The 21,613-nt window shown below is 37.2% G+C and overlaps 1 protein-coding gene across 1 annotated transcript; it reads left to right on the top strand.

The window, feature by feature from the left end:
• Positions 1–20,607: 20,607 nt before the first annotated feature.
• On the top strand, positions 20,608–21,290 carry LOC104103075 (agamous-like MADS-box protein AGL61). The gene is made up of 2 exons (XM_009610954.1): positions 20,608–20,647; positions 20,902–21,290. Exons 1-2 carry the CDS (start codon positions 20,608–20,610, stop codon positions 21,288–21,290), a joined length of 429 nt encoding a protein of 142 aa, XP_009609249.1.
• Positions 21,291–21,613: the final 323 nt, after the last annotated feature.

Here is a 21,613-nt window from a genome sequence, read left to right as displayed (position 1 = left end):
TCATGGTTCTGGAGAGTTGTACAGCATGAGTTGGGTCCTAGGGTTGAGTTGAGCACAATATTTCACCCTCAGACGGACGGGCAGTCCGAGCACACTATTCAGATATTAGAGGATATGATCCGTACATGTGTGATAGATTTTGGGGGTGCTTGGGACCAGTTCATGCCACTTGTGGAGTTTGCTCACAATAACAGTTATCAGTCCAACATTCAGATGGCACCGTATGAGGCTCTGTACGGTAGGTAGTGTCGGTCTCCAGTAGGTTGGTTCAAACCTGGTGAGGCCAGATTATTGGGTACGGACTTGGTTCAGGATGCCTTGGAAAAAGTGAAGGTGATTCAGGATAGACTTTGCACAGCCCAGTCCAAACAGAAGAGTTATGCGGACCGGAAGGTTCGCGATGTGGCATTCATGGTTGGAGAGCGAGTCTTGCTTCGGGTTTCGCCTATGATGGGCGTTATGAGGTTTGAAAAGAAGGGCAAGCTGAGCCCAAAGTTCATTGGTCCATTTGAGGTGTTGCGTCGAGTTGGGGAGGTTGCTTATGAGCTTGCCTTGCCTCCCAGTCTAGCAGGAGTTCATCCGGTGTTCCATGTTTCTATGCTCCGAAAGTATCACGGTGATCTGTCCCATGTGTTGGATTTCAGCTCAGTTCAATTGGATAAGGATCTATCCTATGTTAAGGAGCCAGTGGCTATTTTAGATAGGCAGGTCAGAAAGCTAAGATTAAAGAACATTATTTCCATGAAGGTTCATTGGAGGGGACAGCCGGTCGAGAAGGCGACTTGGGATACTGAGCAGGATATGTGCAACCGTTATCCTCATCTTTTCACCACTTCAGGTATGTCTCTATGCTCATTCGAGGACGAACGATTATTTTAAGAGGGGGAGGATGTAATGACCCGGCCTGTCATTTTGAGAGTTAGAGCCCTAAACCCCTATTAACTATTTTCCCCGTATCTATTTCTACTATTGTCACTTGTCGGGATGATTGGTTTTGAGTTTCGGAGTATTTTGGGACACTTAGTCCCTAAATGAGAGCTTAATCCTTAGAATTTGGACCGTAGTCGGAACTGTGTGAAGACGGTTCCTTAATGGAATTCTGTTGGTTCCGTTAGCTCTGTTTGGTGATTTTTGAATTAGGGGCATGTCCGGAATGTGTTTTGGGGGCCCGTAGCTCATTTAGACTTGAAATGGCAAAAATTGAATGTTTGGAGATTTGGACCGGTAGTGGAAATTTTGATATCGGGGTCGGACTCCGATTCCGGAAGTTGGAGTAGGTCCGTAATGTTGAATATGTCTTGTGTGCAAAATTTGAGGTCATTCGAACGTGGTTTGATAGGTTTCGGCATCCGTTGTAGGAATTTGAAGTTTCAAGTTCTTTAAGTTTGAATTGGAGGGTGATTCGTGATTTTAGCATTAGTTGATATGATTTGAGGGCTCGACTATGTTCGTATGGTGTTTTAGGATTGGTTGGTATGTTTGGTTGAGGTCTTGGGGGGTTCGGGTGAGTTTCGAGTGCTTAATGGATCAAAAGATGGATTTGTGTTGCTGCTGAAGTCTTCAGGCATCTGTCATTTTTGCACTTGCGGTGGAGAGACTGCAGGTGCATGATCGCACGTGCGGAGAGGCAAGCGCAGAAGCGAATTTGGGATGTGTGGTCATGGGTCGCAGGTGCGAAGGGAAATGCCGCATCTGCGATGCTCGCAGATGCGCTAAAGGACCTGCAGGCGCGGAGGAGATCGCAGAAGCGGACAATAGTCCGCAGAAGCGCACTCGCAGGTGTGGCCCTTTTTCGGCAGAAGCGGACCCAGCCCTCTTAAGTAATATGGTTAGAAAAGGGGCAGATTCGAGGGTTTGAAGTTCACTTCACAAATTTGATTGAGAGCTCGGTAGAAGGAGGAATTTGGAGAGATTTTCGGAGGAAGTTTTTGGGTAATGATTCTTAACTCCCTTATGGTTATATTCTACTAATCTATGATTGAATTCATCGTTTAAATTCGGATTTGGGGTGAAACATTGAGAAAAGTTCTTAGGCCGAATTTTGGGGTTTTGATCGAGATTTTGGTGTCGGATTTTAGTAAATTTGATATGGTTAGACTCGTGAGTGAATGAGCTTTTGTATTTTATGACTTTTACCCGATTCCGAGAAGTGGGCCCCACGGGCGATTTGTTTGAGTTAAATTTTGGAATTTTCGTTAAATGTTGATTTCGTTAATTAGATAAGTCTATTATTATTGTATTTATGATACGTAATTTCTTTTGGCTAGATTTGGGCCATTCAGAGCCGGATATTCGTGGGAAAGGCATTGTGACCGATTAATTGAGCTTGACTCGAGGTAAGTGGCTTGCCTAACTTTGTGTGGGGGAAATCCCCTTAAGATTTGGAACTATTGTGATATGTGAGCGCGGTGTACGTGAGGTGACGAGTACGTACACGGGCTAGTTTGTGGTAAAACCCGATATTTCTTACTGAGCAGCAACATGTCTTCCTGTTATTTTGAGTTATACCATTTTTATGAGTACTAATCTATTTTCATTCTTAATTGAGTTATTCCAATATGTGCAGATATCATGTCTAGTCTAATACAACATGTCTACGCGTCTTAATTATTTATGTGAATTATGTGCAACATACTTAGTGAATTTCTTGCTTCTTCCTTGATTGGTACTTAGTCTAAATCATAAGATTTCGTGATGTAGTTGCATTTCTATTGTTTGCACTACATATTTACTTTGGGACTATGGAACGGTATTCCGAGAGATCCCTCTGTACTGCATATTTACTTTGGGACTACGGAATGGTATTCCGGGAGATCCCCCTACCTTGCATATTTACTTTGGGACTACGGAACGGTATTCCGGGAGATCCCCTGCACATTTACTTTGGGACTACGGAACGGTATTCCGAGAGATCCCCCTGCACATTTACTTTGGGACTATGGAACGGTATTCCGGGAGATCCCCCTGCACATTTACGTTGGGAACAACGAGACAGTATCTCGGGAGATCCCCTGTTGTGTTTCTGTGTACTAAGCTGTTACCTTCTATGATTTTATTGTTGTTAAATTTCAGCCTTTATTTTATTGCGGTATTACACTCTATATTGTTTTATTATATATTTACCAGTAGGGCCTTGAACTGACCTCGTCACTACTCGACTGAGGTTAGACTTAGCACTTACTGGGTACCGATTGTGGTGTACTCATGCTACTCTCTGCACATGTTTTTCTTGTGCGGATCCAGGTGTACCTTATCAACCGCACTATCAGTGAGCCAGGATAGTTTTGGAGACTTCAAGGTATACCTGCTGCGTCCGCAGACCTCGGAGTCCCCTTCTACTCTTTCACATGTCCATTATCTTCTGTATTTTTCCTTGTTAGTGTATAGAGACACTAGATTTTTCCTTCTATAGTTTGTGATTCACGATGTTCCGGGTTTTGGATTTGTTGTGTATTATTTAACAATTGGTTAAATTTATATTTTTATTTCAATATTCTGCAAAAATGTTAGGCTTACCTAGTTGTTGAGACTTTGTGCCGTCACGACGTCACATAGAGGGAAAATTGGGTCGTGACAGTATGTCATGTGTGCATGTCAATGCAATGTATCTTAGTGATAATACCATATGCATACTCTTAGCGTATCAATTCACTCAGTCCTCCCCATCACTCAGTCCTCAGAGTCACTCAATCCTCCCAATCGCTCGACACTCGGCAGTTGCACTCAGTACGTACCTGTGCTCATTGAGGGTGTGTACAGACTCCGGAGAGGATCCTTCAGCCCAAGCGCAATAAATCGCACAGACAACTCACGTGATATAGTATAAATATCTGGATCCGCACGGACAACGCACGTGCTATATAACGCCTATAAGGCCTGCTGCAGGCGGGCAACCCCGATCCACATAATAGTAATAATGTATATAAAGCCAACATGGCCTGCTACGGCGTACAGCCCGATCCCAAAAATATCCTCACAGTCAGGCCCTCGGCCTCCCTCAGTCATCAATCTTTCCAGTCTCTCTCTCATGGACTGACAATGTCATGAAAATAGTCTGAAAATGATGATATGATATATCAATAAATAACAACAGAGACTGAGATATGATATGTAATGAAATGAATATGACTGAGAATGAATTTTCAATTTAAAACAAATAATTCAGAGCAATATGACCTTTGTTGGTCCCAATAATACTGGCACATAGCCTCAACATGATTTTTTTTAATATGATTCTCAGCTCAATTTCTTTAACATATAAAACTGCATGGAAAATGCCAAGATTATTTGACTACAAAATTTTACGGAACAATTACGTCACAATTTCTATGGTGCACGCCCACACGCCCGTCACCTAGCAAGTGCGTCACCTCCAAACAATTCACATAATACGTATATTCAGGGTTCCTACCCTCAACTTCAAGATTATAAGAGTTCAACTTCAAGATTATAAGAGTTACTTATGTCAAACAGGATGAATCTAAAGTCGAGCAAGCTAAACAATGCTCCAGAATTCTCATTTTGCACGTATAAACTTTTGAATTGCTCGAATCTAGCCACAATAAATTTGATTTAGTCCACACAATTATACGAATTAATTCCATATCAAAATACTAATATTTTCCCACAAAATCCGAAATTACACTCCAAAAATCGTCTCGGAATCCGACGAAACTCACAAAATCCGATAACCCATCCAATTACAAGTTCAACCATACTAATTTCACTCAATTCCGACTCCAAATCGATATTCAAAACTCAAAACTTCGTATTATGAACTTTAGTCCAACACCCCCAATTTACTCTTTAAATTCATCAACCATTTGCTAAAAATGAAGATAGATTCATGGAATATAATCACAAGGAAGTCAAGAACACTTACCCTAAGTTGCGTGGAGAATTTCCTCTCCAAAGTCGCCCAAACCGAGCTCCAAAATCCAAAAATGGTGAAAAATCACAAACCCTCGAACTTAAAGGATTCTGCCTAGCACTTTCGTAGATGCGGACAAGAGGTTGCACCTGGGACCCTCACTTCTACGGAAAACAACTCACTTCTGCGAGAATAGCTTGGCCAGCCCAGATTGTTTCTGCGATGCCTAGGACCGCACCTGCGGTCGCGCTTTTGCGCAACAGGCACCGCACCTGTAAAGACCCTCACTTCTACGTGTGTATTTTCGCTTCTGCGACCATCGCACCTGCGAGCCCATTTACGCAGGTGCGAAAACACTAGAACCAGCAGCCTTCAACAATGCAATAAGCAACAAAATTAATCCGAACCTCGTCCGAAACTCTCCCGAGCCACTCGAGACCCCGACCAATTATACCGACAAGTCCCATAACATAACACGAACCTACTCGCTGCCTTAAATCACATCAAACAACATCAAAACGACGAATCGCACCACAAATCAAAATCTATGAACTTTGAACTTTCAAATTCTATATCTTGTGTCGAAACACATCAAATCAATCCGGAATGACTTCAAATTTTGCACACAAGTCACATTTTACATTACAGACCTATTCAAATTTCTAGAATCAGATTCCGACCCCGATATCAAAAAGTCAACCCCTCGGTCAAACTCTCCAAAAATTCAACTTTCGCCATTTCAAGCCTAATTCTACTACGGACCTCCAAATAATTTTTCGGACACACTCCTAAGTCCAAAATCACCATACGGAGCTATTGGAATCATCAGAATTCAAATCCGAGGTCATTTACACATAAGCCAACAACCGGTCAACCTTTCTAACTTAAGTTTTTAATTATGAGACTAAGTGTCTCAATTCATTCCGAAATCCTTCCGGACCCGAACCAATTACCCCGGAAAGTTATACAACAATTGAAAATCATGGCATAAATCAGACTCCGGAGGGGCTCCTTTAGCCCAAGCATTATAACAAGCCAATCATGGCATAAGTCAGTCAACCATGTTGCAGCGTGCAACCCGATCCCATAAATAATAATATATATAAAGCCAATATGGCATGATGTTGTGTGCATCCCGATCCCATAATCGTCCTCATAATCAGGCTCTCGGCCTCACTCAGTCATCAATCTCTCTAGTCTCTCGGGCTCTCAGTGTCATGAAAAGAATCAGCCCAAAAATAATGATGTGATGTATCAATAAATGGTAACAGAGACTGAGATATGATATGCATATGAATGCGTATGACTGAGTATGTAAATGTAATGTAAGCAGATAACTCAACAGCAAAAATGACCTCAGTGGGTCTCAACAGAATAGGCATGTCGTCTAGACATGGTTTCTAATATGTATCGCAGCTCAACAGCTCTAGTACGTAGAGATTTCATGGTTACATATAAGATTAGGTAATTACACAATACCACAAAAGTAATAGAGTTACAATTCACACGGTGCACGCCCACACGCCGGTCACCTAGCATGTGCGTCACCTCCAAACAATTCATAACACATATAATCAGGGTTCATACCCTCATCTCCAAGATTAGAGATGTAACTTACCTCGAACAAGATGAATCCAATGTCGAGCAAGCTAAACAATGCTCCAAAAATTCTGTTCTACGCGTATCAACTTCTAAACAGCTCGAATCTAGCCATAATAAATTTGATTCAGTCCACACAATTATAGGAATTAATTCCATATCAAAATACTAATATTTTCCATAAAAACCAAAATTGCACTCCAAATATCGTCTGTGGGGCCCATGTCTCAGAATCCGATGAAACTCACAAAATCCGATAACCCATCCAATTACAAGTTCAACCATACTAATTTCACTCAAATCCGACTCCGAATCGATGTTCAAATCTTAAAAATTCATTTTATGAAATTGTAGAAAATTCCTCCGATATCTCTTGAAAAATCAATAATCTAACGCCGAAAACGAAGATTAATTCATGAAATATAATCACAAGGAAGTCAAGAACACTTACCCCAAGTTGTGTGGAAAAACTCCTCTCCAAAATCGCCCAAACCGAGCTCCAAGATCCAAAAATGATTAAAAATAGCGAAACCCTGAATTTATGCCTCTACCCAGTGACTTCCGCATCTGCGATCAAGAGGTCGCATCTGCGACCTTCGATTCTACAGAAAAAGGCACGCATATGCGAGCCAGGCCGCTTCTGCGATGGCCATGGTCGCATCTACGATGCTCGCTTCTGCGCAAGTGAACCGCATCTGCGGTTGCGCAGGTGCGGCCAAGCACCCACATCTGCGGTCCTCATGCCAAGCTCCCTTCACGCTTTTGCGATGGCACTGCCGCTTTTGCGGCTCCGCACCTGCGCCCAACACTCCGCAGGTGTGGTCACACCAGATACAGAAAAATTCCAGCCTTAGCCAAAACTTCAAAAATGCTTCGAACCTCGTCTGAAACTCACCCGAGCCCCTCGGGACCCTGTCCGAACATACCAACAAGTCCCATAACATATTACGGACCTACTCGAGGCCTCAAATCACACCTAACAACATCAAAATTACGAATCACACTTCAAATCAAAATCTATAAACTTTGAACTTCCAAATTCTATATCTTGTGCCAAAACACATCAAATCAATCCGGAATTACTTCAAATTTTGCACACAAGCCATAAATGACTTAATGAAGCTATTCAAATTTCCAGAATCGGATTCCGACCCCGATATCAAAAAGTCAACCCCTGGGTCAAACTTCCCCAAAAATTCAATGTTTTTCCATTTCAAGCCTAATCCCACTACGGACCTCCAAATAATTATCCGGGCACGCTCCTAAGTCCAAAATCCCACTACGAGGTCGTTAAGTCAACATTCGGTCAACTTTTTCAAACTTAAGTTTTCAATTATAAGACTAAGTATCTCATTTCACTCTAAAATCCTTCCGGGCCCGAACCAATTACCCCGACAAGTCATACAACAACTGTAAAGCATAAAATGAGCAGTAAGTGGGGGAACGAGGCTGTAATACTCAAAACAACCTGCCGGGTCATTACAATTACTCTCATAGTGTGAAGGGACTTATATGTCCACCTTAAGATTATAAATTACAGTTCCTTTTAAGTACAAACCCATAAAGAGGCCAATTTAAGGTGCAAAGGGACTTATATGTCCACCTTAAGATTGGAAAGTTATAGTTCATTTTAAGGACAAACCCACGAAGAGGCCACCTTAAGGTGTAAAGGGACTTAAATGTCCACCTTAAGATTGGAAAATTATAGTTGCTTTTAAGGACAAACCCACGAAGAGGCCAACTTAAGGTGCAAAGGGACTTAAATGTCCACCTTAAGATTAGGAAATTATAGTTCATCTTAAGGAAAAACCCACGAAGAGGCCAACTTAAGGTGCAAAGGGACTTAAATGTCCACCTTAAGATTGAAAAAATAGAAAGCTTCAATTCGAAGACTTCGTGGACTTGACGACAATCACTTGAACATTTGGAAACTTTGAAGATATGGCGGACTTTGCAGACTTCAACTTGAAGAGTGGTGGACTTTAAAAATTCAACTTGAAAAATTAGCAAACTTGAAGACTTCAACTTGAAGATTTGGAGGGCTTAAACAATTCAACTTTAAGACCGGCGAATTTGAAGACTTTAACTTGAAGGCCGACAGACTTGGAGATTTCTACTTGGAGGGATTAAATATTTCAACTCGTAGAGCGGCGAACTTGAAGAGCGGACAACATGAAGACTTCAACTTGAAGACCGACGGACATGAAGATTTCAATTTGGAGACTTCAACTTGGAGGGCTTAAATATTTCAACTTGGAGCGGCTAACTTGAAGAGCGGAGAACATGAAGACATAGTGAATCTCTAAACTTCAAATACTTGGTAGCCTCCTAAAAGACTATAGTCGTCCCATTGAAGACATGGGTTTACCATGGAGGATTGCCCCCTATAAGTCATATGAGATCCAAAGTTCAACAGAAGAATAATATTTCAGCCCGATTTTCAAGTGTTGGTTGAATGAATTACTTCTATTATAATTCATTTGGACAACGATTGGGGCAATATGTATCTTTTGAACTAATGTGGTTGAACATAGAATGAAACTCTAAGCTGCCTACGTACCTCGGTGAACAGGATCAAGTCATACCGTAGTTAAGAATAGGTGGAATTTGTTTATCACCTAACTTTTGCCTAGGTCGCCTCTTTCGAGGTTTTCAACCTAGCGGACTTTTTTTTTCTTTTTCTTTTTTTTGGCGGTACACAGTTTAGACTTATGCGGGCCAGGGGTGTAGGAACATGCAGTTTAGGCTCATGCACTAGGGGGCATTGCAACTTGAAGATTTTGCTCAAATTTAAAGAGCTTCATGACATGCAGTTTAGGCTCGTGCTTCCATGAGCATAGTAATTTAAAGATTTAGCTCAAATTTTAATAGCTTTGCAACTTGAAGTCTTTGCTCGACTTTGAAGAACTTTCGATTTGAGTCTTTGCTTGAATTTGAAGAGCTTTGCAACTTGAACACTTTGGTCGAACATGAAGTGCATTACAATTTGAAGACTTTGCTCGAATTTGAAGAGTTTTGCAACTTTAACACTTTGCTCGAATTTGAAGAGCTTTACAATTTGAAAACTTTGCTCGAATTTAAAGAGCTTTGAAACTTGAACACTTTGCTCCAATTTGAAGAGCTTTATAATTTGAAGACTTTTCTCGAATTTGAAGAGCTTTACGTCTTAAAGATTTACTTTGACATACAGTGCAGGATCCTGTGCCAAGAAGTATTATAACTTGCAGTTTAGGCTTGTGCGTTGAGGAGCATTATAACTTGCAGTTTAGGCTCGTGCATTAAGGAGCATAGTGACATGCATAGACTCTTCAGTTTCATTTTCGAATGAAAACTTGCCCCCATCATCGCCTTCTTGTTCTTCTTCTTCTTCGTCATAAGGCTCAAAGACAGGTAGCCCTTGGTCAGTACTTATGGCTATATTTACTTCCATATTATGAGCACGAGTTGCTAGTTCTCTAAATGTTTTGGTCTTTATGCCTTGTAAGATATAGCGAAGACCCCAATGCATGCCTTGAATGCACATTTCGATACCAGAAGTTTCACTAAGGCGATCTTTGCAGTTGAGGCTTAAGCTCCTCCAGCGGTTGCTAAAGTCAATAACTAGCTCATCCTTTCATTGATGAGCGTTTGTAAGTTCGATCATGCTTACGATGCGTTTTATGCCATAGAAACGATTAAAAAACTCCTGCTCTAACTGCTCCCAACTATCGATGGATCCAGGTTCGAGATCTGTGTACTAATCAAATGCATTACCTTTGAGAGATCGAACAAACAGATTGACAAGATAATCACCGTACGTTCCAGCATTGTTGCAAGTTTCAACAAAATGTGCTACATGTTGTTTCGAATTTCCCCTGCCGTCGAATTGTTGCAACTTAGGAGGTTGATAACCAGCATGCATCTTCAAGTTATCAATTCTTTGCGTATACAACTTTGCATATGTGAGATATAATTTGGACGACGACTCAGGCTTATCTTCGATAGCCTCCCTGATGAATACCTTCAATTTTTCAACGGGAATTAGACCTTCAGCGGAGACTTGGATCTCCTTAGTTGTCGTTGCTTGCTTTTTGGAGGAGTCCCATTTCTCTTGTAACCTTTGAAGATTTAAAGGTATTTGTATGGATTCTCCTTCTACTATGCTATCCAACTTATTTGTTAACTTGGAAAGTTTAGCATCTTGATCTTGCACGCGCTTTGATAAGCCTTCAACTGCTTTCATCAAATTTTCAAGTTGTTCTTCTACGGTAGAAGTTTCAATAACCATTGCTTGCATGATCGTCGTATAGGATGAAGAATGATATAGATTATTATTGGGATAAAACTCATAGGTTGCATTATTGGAGACTAGAGTAGATCCAGCGCTCAAGTCATCATCATTGGTTTGTATGAAAGGTTTCTTCGAATTAGATAAGCTAAGTTGGGCAAGAACGTTTTTTATCCTTTTGGAAACGTCGTTCCCTTTTTGGGTCGTACTTGTAGAGGATCTTGATCCTTTTGAGGATGAAGGTCCAAAAATAAGGGTTGATGCGGATGACACTTGGAGTGCTTGTTGTTCTAAAGAGCTTACTTTGCTCCTTGTAACTGGCCCAAAGCTTTCAAAGGTAACATTGAGGATGCTTTTCACATCAACATAGAACTTGGAATTAGCAGCCTGAGTGGAAGTTGGTCGGGAGTTGATTTTCTTTGAAGCTATTTTGATGTTCTTGAACTTTGGTGATTGAAAAGTTAGGATGAGAGGTAGAGATTGTCCCACTGGGCATGCCAGAATTTGTAGATAATAAATTGCGTCAAGAAAATAAAATCAAGACCGAAAAATATTGCAACAATCGTAATATTTTATTTCAAATATTTGAGTATTACAATCTCTATGGTTCCTCTGATTCTACTTTTCCAATATAAATTCAAGGGACTTTGAGCTTGATCTTGATTTGTTCTTTGTTCTTGAGCTTGAACTTGATTTGTTCTTCGTTCTTGAGCTTGGACTTGATTGCTTAAAGCTTGAAACTTGTGGAGGAATTTGCAGCGTTTGATCCACGAGCTTTTTCTTGCTTCTTGTTATCACTTCTGGTGTCTTTTCTGAGTTATGAAGACCCCTATTTATAGTTGTGGGAGGAAAGAGTTATGATAAGAACAAACTCTTTCCGACCAATCAAATTGAAGTATGACATGCATTTGATTGGCCAGAACATGTCACTTGCACACGTGGCGCGATTTCATTAGCCTTTTAATGTGACTAAGGCATGCTTTGTCATTTTAACACGTGGCATGATCTTATTGGCTCTTCCGCTTGACTTGGCATGCCACGTCATATGGTACCAAACTAGGCCTCTAGGAAAATGACATCTTGGGCTTAATGAAGTGAGGTCATCACTTTAGCCCAATTAAATGGGCTAACCCAATTGATTAAGACTTATATATTTAATCCATATATATTGGACTTGAGTAATTAATCCAATTATATTAGTCCATAATATTTATTTGAACTAATATATTTAATATATAGTCCAAATTATTTTATTGGATTTAAATCCAATAAAATTTAAATGCTTACAGTTACTCAACTATCCCAAATTATCTCCTAAAGTCATTTTTCTTTTCTTTTTAATAACAAAGTCACTTAACTATGCCTATACAACTCAGAAGGTCACTCAACTAGATTTTTCAAATTTTGGATTGCCAAATACTTATTTTACCATCTAAATTATAAACATTTATCTTCTTTTTATTTATTTTTAACTTTTTAATATTATTATTTTTTCCTTTTTAATTTATATTATGGACTTACCTATATAATAAATAAATTTTATTTATAAATTAAAAAAAATAAAAAGTATTTAAGCATATATAATGCTGGAATAACAAAATAATGAACATAGTAAAATAATTAATTAGAATAATTTGTTCGTAATAATTTTAGTATTAACAAAAATAAAATTATTTACACAATTGAGAATGAAAGAAAATAATGGTTGCAAAATATATATTCCATGCACGTAATATAATAATTATTTAAAACGGAATTTTAATAATATATATTATATAATCTTGAAAATTATGCTCAATTATATTATTATTCCGTTATTATATGAGCTGAAAACTAATTTTTTATTTTATAAATAAAATATATTTATTCTATAGGTAAGTCCACAATGTAGATTAAAAAGAGAAAAAATTATAATATTTAAAAAGTTAAAATTTTTTGATAATTTAGAGGGTAATATAGGTATTTGACAATCAAAAATTTAGAAAATCTAGTTGAGTGACCTAACGAAGCTATTCAAATTTCCAGAATCAAATTCCGACCCCAATATCAAAAGGTCAACCCCCCCAGTCAAACTTCCCCATAAATTCATTTTTTTGCCATTTCAAGCCTAATTCCACTACAGACCTCCAAATAATTTTTCGGACACACTCCTAAGTCCAAAGTCACCATACGGAGATATTGGAATTATCAGAATTCAAATATAAGGTCGTTTACACAATCAACATCTGGTCAACGTTTTCCAACTTAAGTTTTCAATTATGAGACTAAGTGTCTCATTTCACTCCGAAATACTTCCGGACCCGAACCAATTACCCCGGTAAGTCATACAACAACTGTAAAGCATAAATTGAGCAGTAAGTGGGGGAACGAGGCCGTAATACTCAAAACGACCGGCCGGGTCGTTATAATTACTCTCACGGTGTGAAGGGATTTATATGTCCACCTTAAGATTGGAAAGTTATAGTTCATTTTAAGGACAAACCCACGAAGAGGACACCTTAAGGTGTAAAGGGACTTAAATGTCCAACTTAAGATTGGAAAATTATAGTTACTTTTAAGGACAAACCCACGAAGAGGCCAACTTAAGGTGCAAAAGGACTTAAATGTCCACCTTAAGATTGGGAAATTATAGTTCGTCTTAAGGACAAACCCACGAAGATGCCAACTTTAGGTGCAAAGGGACTTAAATGTCCACCTTAAGATTGAAAAAATAGAAAGCTTCAATTCGATGACTTCATGGACTTGACGACAATCACTTGAATATTTGGAAACTTTGAAGATATGTCGGACATTGCAGACTTCAACTTGAAGAGTGGTGGACTTTAAAAATTCAACTTGAAAAATTAGCAGACTTGAAGATTTGGAGGGCTAAAACAATTCAACTTTAACAACAACAATAACCCAGTATAATCCCACTAGTGAGGTCTGGGGAGGGTACTGTGTACGCAGACCTTACCCCTACCTTGGGGTAGAAAGGCTGTTTCCAAATGACCCTCGGCATCCTTCCCTCCAAGAACTCCACACCTTGCTCTTGGGGTAACTCGAACTCACAACCTCTTGGTTGGAAGTGGAGGGTACTTACCATCAGAGCAACCCACCTTGTCATAAAAATAATTCAACTTTAAGACCGGCGAAATTGAAGACTTCAACTTGAAGACCGACAGACTTGGAAACTTCAAGTTAGAGACTTGGAGGGCTTAAATATTTCAACTCGAAGAGCGGCGAACTTGAAGAGCGGAGAACATGAAGACTTCAACTTGAAGACCGACGAACTTGAAGATTTCAATTTGGAGACTTCAACTTGGAGGGCTTAAATATTTCAACTTGGAGCGGCTAACTTGAAGAGCGGAGAACATGAAGACATAGTGAATCTATGAACTTCAAATACTTGGTAGCCTCCTAAAAGACTATAGTCATCCCATTGAATACACAGGTTTACCATGGAGGATTTCCCCCTATACGTTATATGAGATCCAAAGTTCAACAGAAGAATAATATTTCAGCCCGATTTTCAAGTGTTGGTTGAATGAATTACTTCCACTATAATTCATTTGGAAAACGATTGGGGAAATATGTATCTTTTGAACTAATGCAACTGAACTTGTAATAAAATTTTAAGCTGCCTACGTACCTCGGTGAAGAGGATCAAGTCATACCGTAGTTAAGAATGGGTGGATTTTTTTTATGATCTAACTTTTGCCTAGGCCGCCTCTTTCGAGCTTTTTAACCTAGCGGACATTTTTTTTTCTTTCCTCCTTTTTTTATTTTTTGGGCCATACACAGTTTAGACTTATGCGGGCCAGGAGTGTAGGAACATGCAGTTTAGGCTCATGCGTCAAGGAGCGTTGCAACTTGAATATTTTGCTTAAATTTGAAGAGTTTCATGACATGCAGTTTAGGCTCGTGCGTCCAGGAGCATAGTAATTTGAGGATTTAGCTCAAATTTTAAGAGCTTTGCAACTTGAAGTCTTTGCTCGACTTTGAAAAGCTTTCGATTTGGGTCTTTGCTTGAATTTGAAGAGCTTTGCAACTTGAACACTTTGGTCGAATTTGAAGTGCTTTAAAATTTGAAGATTTTGATCGAATTTGAAGAGTTTTGCAACTTGAACACTTTGCTCGAATTTGAAGAGCTTTACAATTTAAAAACTTTGCTCCAATTTGAAGAGCTTTGCAACTTGAACACTTTGCTCGAATTTGAAGAGCTTTAAAATTTGAAGACTTTGCTCGAATTTTAAGAGCTTTATGTCTTAAAGATTTAGTTCAAATTTAGGGAGATTCATGACATACAATGTAGGATCCTGTGCCAAGATGTATTATAACTTGCAGTTTAGGCGCGTGCGTTGAGGAGCATTATAACTTGCAGTTTAGGCTCGTGCATTAAGGATCATAGTGTGCATAGACTCTTCAGTTTCATTTTCGAATGAAAACTTGCCCCCATCCTCGCCTTCTTGTCCTTCTTCTTCGTCGTAAGGCTCAAAGATAGGTAGCCCTTGGTCGGTACTTATGGCCATATTTAGTTCCTTATCATGAGCACGAGTTGCTAGTTCTTCAAATGTTTTGAACTTTATGACTTGTAAAATATAGCGAAGACCCCAATGCATGCCTTGAATGCACATTTTGATACCAGAAGTTTCACTAAGGCGATTTTTGCATTTGAGGCTTAAGCTCCTCCAGCGGTTGGTGAAGTCAATAACTAGCTCATCCTTTCGTTGACGAGCATTTGTAAGTTCGATCATGATTACGATGAGTCTTGTGCTATAGTAACGATTAAGAAACTCCTGCTCTAACTGCTCCCAACTATCGATGGATCCAGGTTCGAGATCTGTGTACCAATTAAATGCATTACCTTTGAGAGATTGAACAAACTGTTTGACAAGATAATCACCGTACGTTCCAGCATTATTGCAAGTTTCAACAACATGCGCTACATGTTCTTTCGGATTTCCCCTGCCGTCGAATTGTTGCAACTTAGGAGGTTGATAACCAGCATGCATCTTCAAGTTATCAATTCTTTGCGTATATGACTTTGCATATGTGAAAGATAATTTGGACGAAGACTCAGGCTTATCTTTGATAGCCTCTCTGATGAAGTCCTTCAATTTCTTAACGGGAATTAGACCTTCACCGGTGACTTGGATCTCTTTAGTTGTCGTTGCTTTCTTTTTGGAGGAGTCCCATTTCTCTTGTAACCTTTGAAGATTTAAAGGTGTTCGTATGGATTCTACTTCTACTATGCTATCCAACTTATTTGTTAACTTGTAAAGTTTAGCATCTTGATCTTGCACGCGCTTTGACAAGCCTTCAACTGCTTTCATCAAATTTTCAAGTTGTTCTTCTACGGTAGAAGTTTCAATAGCCATTGCTTGCATGATCGTCGTATAGGATGAAGAATGATATAGATCATTATTGGGATAAAACTCAGAGGTCGCATTATTGGAGACTAGAGTAGATCCAGCGCTCAAGTCATCATCATCAGTTTGTATGAAAGGTTTCTTCGAATTAGATAAGCTAAGTTGGGCAAGAACGTTTTTTATCCTTTTGGAAATGTCGTTCCCTTTTTGGGTCGTACTTGTAGACGATCTTGATCCTTTTGAGGATGAAGGTCCGAAAATAAGGGTTGATGCGGATGACACTTGGAGTGCTTGTTGTTCTAAAGATCTTACTTTGCTCCTTGTAACTGGCCCAAAGCTTCCAAAGGTAACATTGAGGATGCTTTTCACATCAGCATAGAACTTGGAATTAGCAGCCTGAGTGGAAGTTGGTCGGGAGTTGATTTTCTTTGAAGCCATTTTGATGTTCTTGAACTTTGGTGATTGAAAAGTTAAGATGAGAGGTAGAGATTGTCCCACTGGGCGTGCCAGAATTTGTAGACAATAAATTGCGTCGAAAAAATAAAATCAAGACCGAAAAATATTGCAACAATCGTAGTATTTTATTTCAAATATTCGAGTGTTACAATCTCTATGGTTCCTCTGATTCTACTTTTCCAATATAAATTTAAGGGCCTTTGAGTTTGATATTGAATTGTTCTTTGTTCTTGAGTTTGAACTTGATTTGTTCTTCGTTCTTGAGCTTGAACTTGGACTTGATTGCTTGAAGCTTGAAACTTGTGGAGGAATTTGCAGCGTTTGATCCACGAGTTCTTTCTTGCTTCTTGTTATCACTTCTGGTCTCTTTTCTGAGTTATGATGACCCCTATTTATAGTTGTGGGAGGGAATAGTTATGATAAGAACAAACTCTTTCCGACCAATCAAATTGAAGTGTGACAATGCCGCATTTGATTGGCTAGAAAATGTCACTTGCACACATGGCGTGATTTCATTAGCCTTTTAATGTGAGTTGGCATGCTTTGTCATTTTGACTTGTGGCATGATCTTATTGGTTCTTCCGCTTGACTTGGCGTGCCACGTCATATGGCACCAAACTGGGCCTCTAGGAAGATGACATCTTGGGCTTAATGAAGTTGGCTCATCACTTTAGCCCCATTAAATAGGCTAACCCTATGGATTAAGACTTATTTATTTAATTCATATATATTGGACTTGAGTAATTAATCCAATTATATTAGCCTATAATATTTATTTGAATTAATATATTTAATATATAGTCCAAATTATTTTATTGGATTTAAATCAAATAAAATGTAAATGCTTACAGTCACTCAACTATCCCAAATTATCTCCTAAAGTCATTTTTCTTTCCGTTTTTATAACAAAGTCACTTAACTATGCCTACCACACAGAAGGTCACTAAACTAGATTTTCCAAAATTTTGGATTGCCAAATACCTATTTTACCCTCTAAATTATAAATATTTATCTTCTTTTTATTTATTTTTAAATTTTTAATATTATTATTTTTTCCTTTTTAATTTATATTATGGACTTACCTATATAATAAATAAATTTTATTTATAAATTAAAAAAATAAAAAGTATGTAAGCATATAAAATACTGGAATAACAAAATAATGAACATAGTAAAAAAATTAATTAGAATAATTTGTTCGTAATAATTTTAGTATTAACAAAAACAATTATTTACACAATTGAGAATGTAAGAAATTAATGGTTGCAAAATATATATTCCATGCACGTAATATAATAATTATTTAAAACGGAATTTTAATAATACACATTATTATTATTATTGAAAATTATGCTCAATTATATTATTATTCCGTTATTATATGAGCTGAAAACTAATTTATTATTTTCTATTTTATAAATAAAATATATTTATTCTATAGGTAAGTCCACAATGTAGATTAAAAAGAGAAAAAAATTATAAAATTTAAAAAGTTAAATTATTTTTAATAATTTAGAGGGTAAAATAGGCATTTGACAATCAAAAATTTGGAAAATCTAGTTGAGTGACCTTCTGAGTGTTATATGCATAGTTAAGTGACTTTGTTGTTACAAACGAATGAAAAGTGACTTTAGCAGATAATTTGGGATAGTTGATTGACCATTTGAATAATGGACTTGTATAATACATTGTAATCCATATGTTACTATTGGTTCATTTTGCATTGTTATTTGCTTTAAATCTAAGCCCTTGTTATATTTTCCATGGAAACAAGGCCGTTTTAGGTCTAACTCTCCTCCATGTGCCCCCTCCCCCCACCCCCATCCCAAATCCCCCCAAAAAAGAAGAGTTCTAACCCTTTACTTGGGGCTAGCCTAAAATATATAACTTTATATCTGATATATAGAGGGACGTTTCTTCAAATTTAATGTTGCTTTTCAATTTGATAGGGGTATAAATCTTACATTGCCAACTTATTAAGATGACATATAGCTTTCAATGATTCTAATAAGAATATTACAAAAACGGAGATAGATAATTCTAAGAAACTAATAAAATAATTAGATAAGCATAACCTGCATGTTCTTTCCAATTTTCCCCGCAAGTAGGCATTTGCCATATTAATTGGTATCTTTACACAAATAGTCGTTAGATTTACTGTTTATTTTTTCTAGTTGGTATACATAGATTATATATAGATTATACATGATTCGACACATATTATACAAGGATTATACATGTAATATACTTTAGTCAACTATTTTTAGTTTAAGTAATTGCGGGTGAGAGACTATTTAGGTTAATTCTTCTTTACCAAAAAAAGTATTCCAGCATCAGTTAAAAATAATTTAGTTACAAACTTATATTCTGTAAGGCCCTAGAAATCTGACTGATAACGAAATTGTTTATAGGACTTATTATTGTGACATGGATATATCAAGAAACCACAAATAGTATAATTTCAAAGGTTGTTAAGGTTTTTTTAATGTAGTACTTGCCAATAGAAAAGAAAGCTATTTTTTTAAAATGCAGTCATCCACACCGAACACTTGCTTTTGGTAAAAAGGGAATATATGAAAATATATTGGTTATTTTTATAGTATTCGCAGGTTTAAACAACAAAATGTTTAAGTTCTATTTACATTTTGTATCATCTCAATTTTATTTGATAATATTGGTATTGGAGTTACCTTACACGCATGTGATCGACTATTCCAATTTTTGGACTGTATGAATATACTGTTTATTTAAGTGTGAATATTGACATGATTTTGTATTTTCTTATCAATACGTGTTTGAAGCATCTAAATCTTAAAAATCATAATAAGCTTTTAGTGATCACGGTGGATCTGGGTCCTATATTAGAGTCAATAGATAATTAAACAGACTATAATGTATTTAGTAGAATGGGAAAAGAAAGGAAAGAAATTTACCCACCGAGTTTTGAACGTTACTGGTTTTACGAGGATTCCTCCATTATCAAAAAAAGATAAAAGAAGACGAAATATAGTACTTGCTTCCCTGAAACTATATTTCTAATTATGCCTATATGTAAGAGGAAAAAGCTTGATTATATATCCATATATTGGTGCTTGTACCAAATTGCATCCATTTATATGGTTAAGTAATAAATTGAGGTGATTATATATATATATATATATATATATATATATATATATATATATATATATATATATATTAATTAACTATGTTTACATGATTAAATTATATGTAAATGATAACTTCCATGTAACCTTCAGTCATTTGATGTAAACATTGAAACATGTCATAATCTTGCGAGATAGCTGGAATATTATCAAAAGTAGGAAAATAACAAAAAAAGAATGTAAAGAAAAGCAATGGTAAATTGAACTAGGAATATTGAAACATGTCCTAATCTTCCGCGACAACTCGAATATTACCAAAAATTAAAAATACCTAAAAAGAGAATATAAATAAAAATATGTCATAATCTTTAGCGACAACTCGAAAATTAGCGAAAATTCGAAATTAAAAAAGGTAATATAAATAAAAATAATGGTAAACTAAACTAGGTTACTTATTCATCCATTTTCAAATTAAGAGATGTTATTAAGAGAGTATCAAATATTAATAATCTTATGTAGCAAATCATCACAGGTCTGGGCCTAGGCTGAAAATTGACTTGACCATTATAATATTGTAGAGGTAAATTTTGAAAATCTTTTGAAAAATGGAGAGTACAGTCACCACTATGATTAAGTATCTAAATTTACTTGCTTCATAACATGTGAACACTACAAAAATAAACTGGATTCATCTATATAAACTACCAACACTGAAAAACAAAAGATATTGGAAAAACTCCATAAATACTAGGCTTCTACATTACAAAGTTCATATCACATAGTAACTCTTAGTAATAAATACTAGTTATATCATAATTATCTTTGAGAATGAGTACTAGACTGATTAAGGGTCGCAAAAGTATTTGTCTCGCGAAGATAGAAAATAAGAATAATCGACAAGTGTCTTTCTCAAAACGCCGAAATGGTATCTTCAAGAAAGCAAACGAGTTTGCCGTTATGACGGGTGTTGAAGTTGGCATCATCGTGTTTCCACCTGGTAATTACAAGCCTAGATACATTTTTTTGGTCATCTATATATACATGATATACCATCAACAAATATAACTTTTTAAGCATAACTGTGCATTAAACATGCAAATCCAAGATCTTGAACATAATAATTAATCTCACGTAACTTTAAAGCATCATAAAAAAATACCTGGCATGGGAGATGTTATAATGGTAGATTAACTGATTTCTCTCCTTTTGCCCTATTTTATATTACTGATTTTCTCTCCTCTTTCTCTATAGATAACAAGCCTTACTCTTTTGGTCATCCAAATGTAAATGAAACCATCAACAAATATGTTTGCGAAGAAAGGCCTCCATCACCATCGTCATCAGGCATTGATGACAAGTATGTCCAGATGTTCCGAAAAGCCAATTCTATAACACTTATCACACAACTTAATACTCTGCAAGATCAGCTGGATTTTGCGTTCAACTTGAAAAGCAAACTCAAGGAAAAGAATAAGAATTTGGAGAGCCAACAAGAGTGGTTCAGGGGTCCTATAGAAAAGATGAACAATACGGAGGCTTCAATGTTGAAAGAGGGATTGGAAGATTTGCTCTTGAAGTTGAAGAACTATGGCACTGAGCGTGGTTATGGTTACGAAAATGGAAAGTGGAAGGCTGAATAAAAGCTACTGCTAGTTTTTTTAAATAATAGTTTGTGTTATTTATTTTTAAAGGTGCACAAGCATAAAAGTTATCGTCGTGTGACTAGGATGTCACAGGTATAAACTACAGAAATAACATTTTGCAGAAATGCAAAGTAAAGCTATCTACAACAGACCAACATGGTCATGGTTTGCCTCTTCCCCGGCTGTATCCTGCACATAGCAGGAGTTTAGTGTAGGGGTTGTTCTAGTTAATCATTTTTTTTGGGATTGAGGTATTATGTGCTGTTTTAGTGAAATCTACTAATCAAAAAGATGACTATGATGGAATATAAGTAGAGTTA

This window comes from Nicotiana tomentosiformis, chromosome 1 (genome assembly GCF_000390325.3).
Source record: "Nicotiana tomentosiformis chromosome 1, ASM39032v3, whole genome shotgun sequence".
Lineage (NCBI taxonomy): Eukaryota > Viridiplantae > Streptophyta > Magnoliopsida > Solanales > Solanaceae > Nicotiana > Nicotiana tomentosiformis.
The sequence above is the reverse complement of the archived record's forward strand: the minus strand, read 5'-3'. Positions and strand labels throughout refer to the sequence as shown.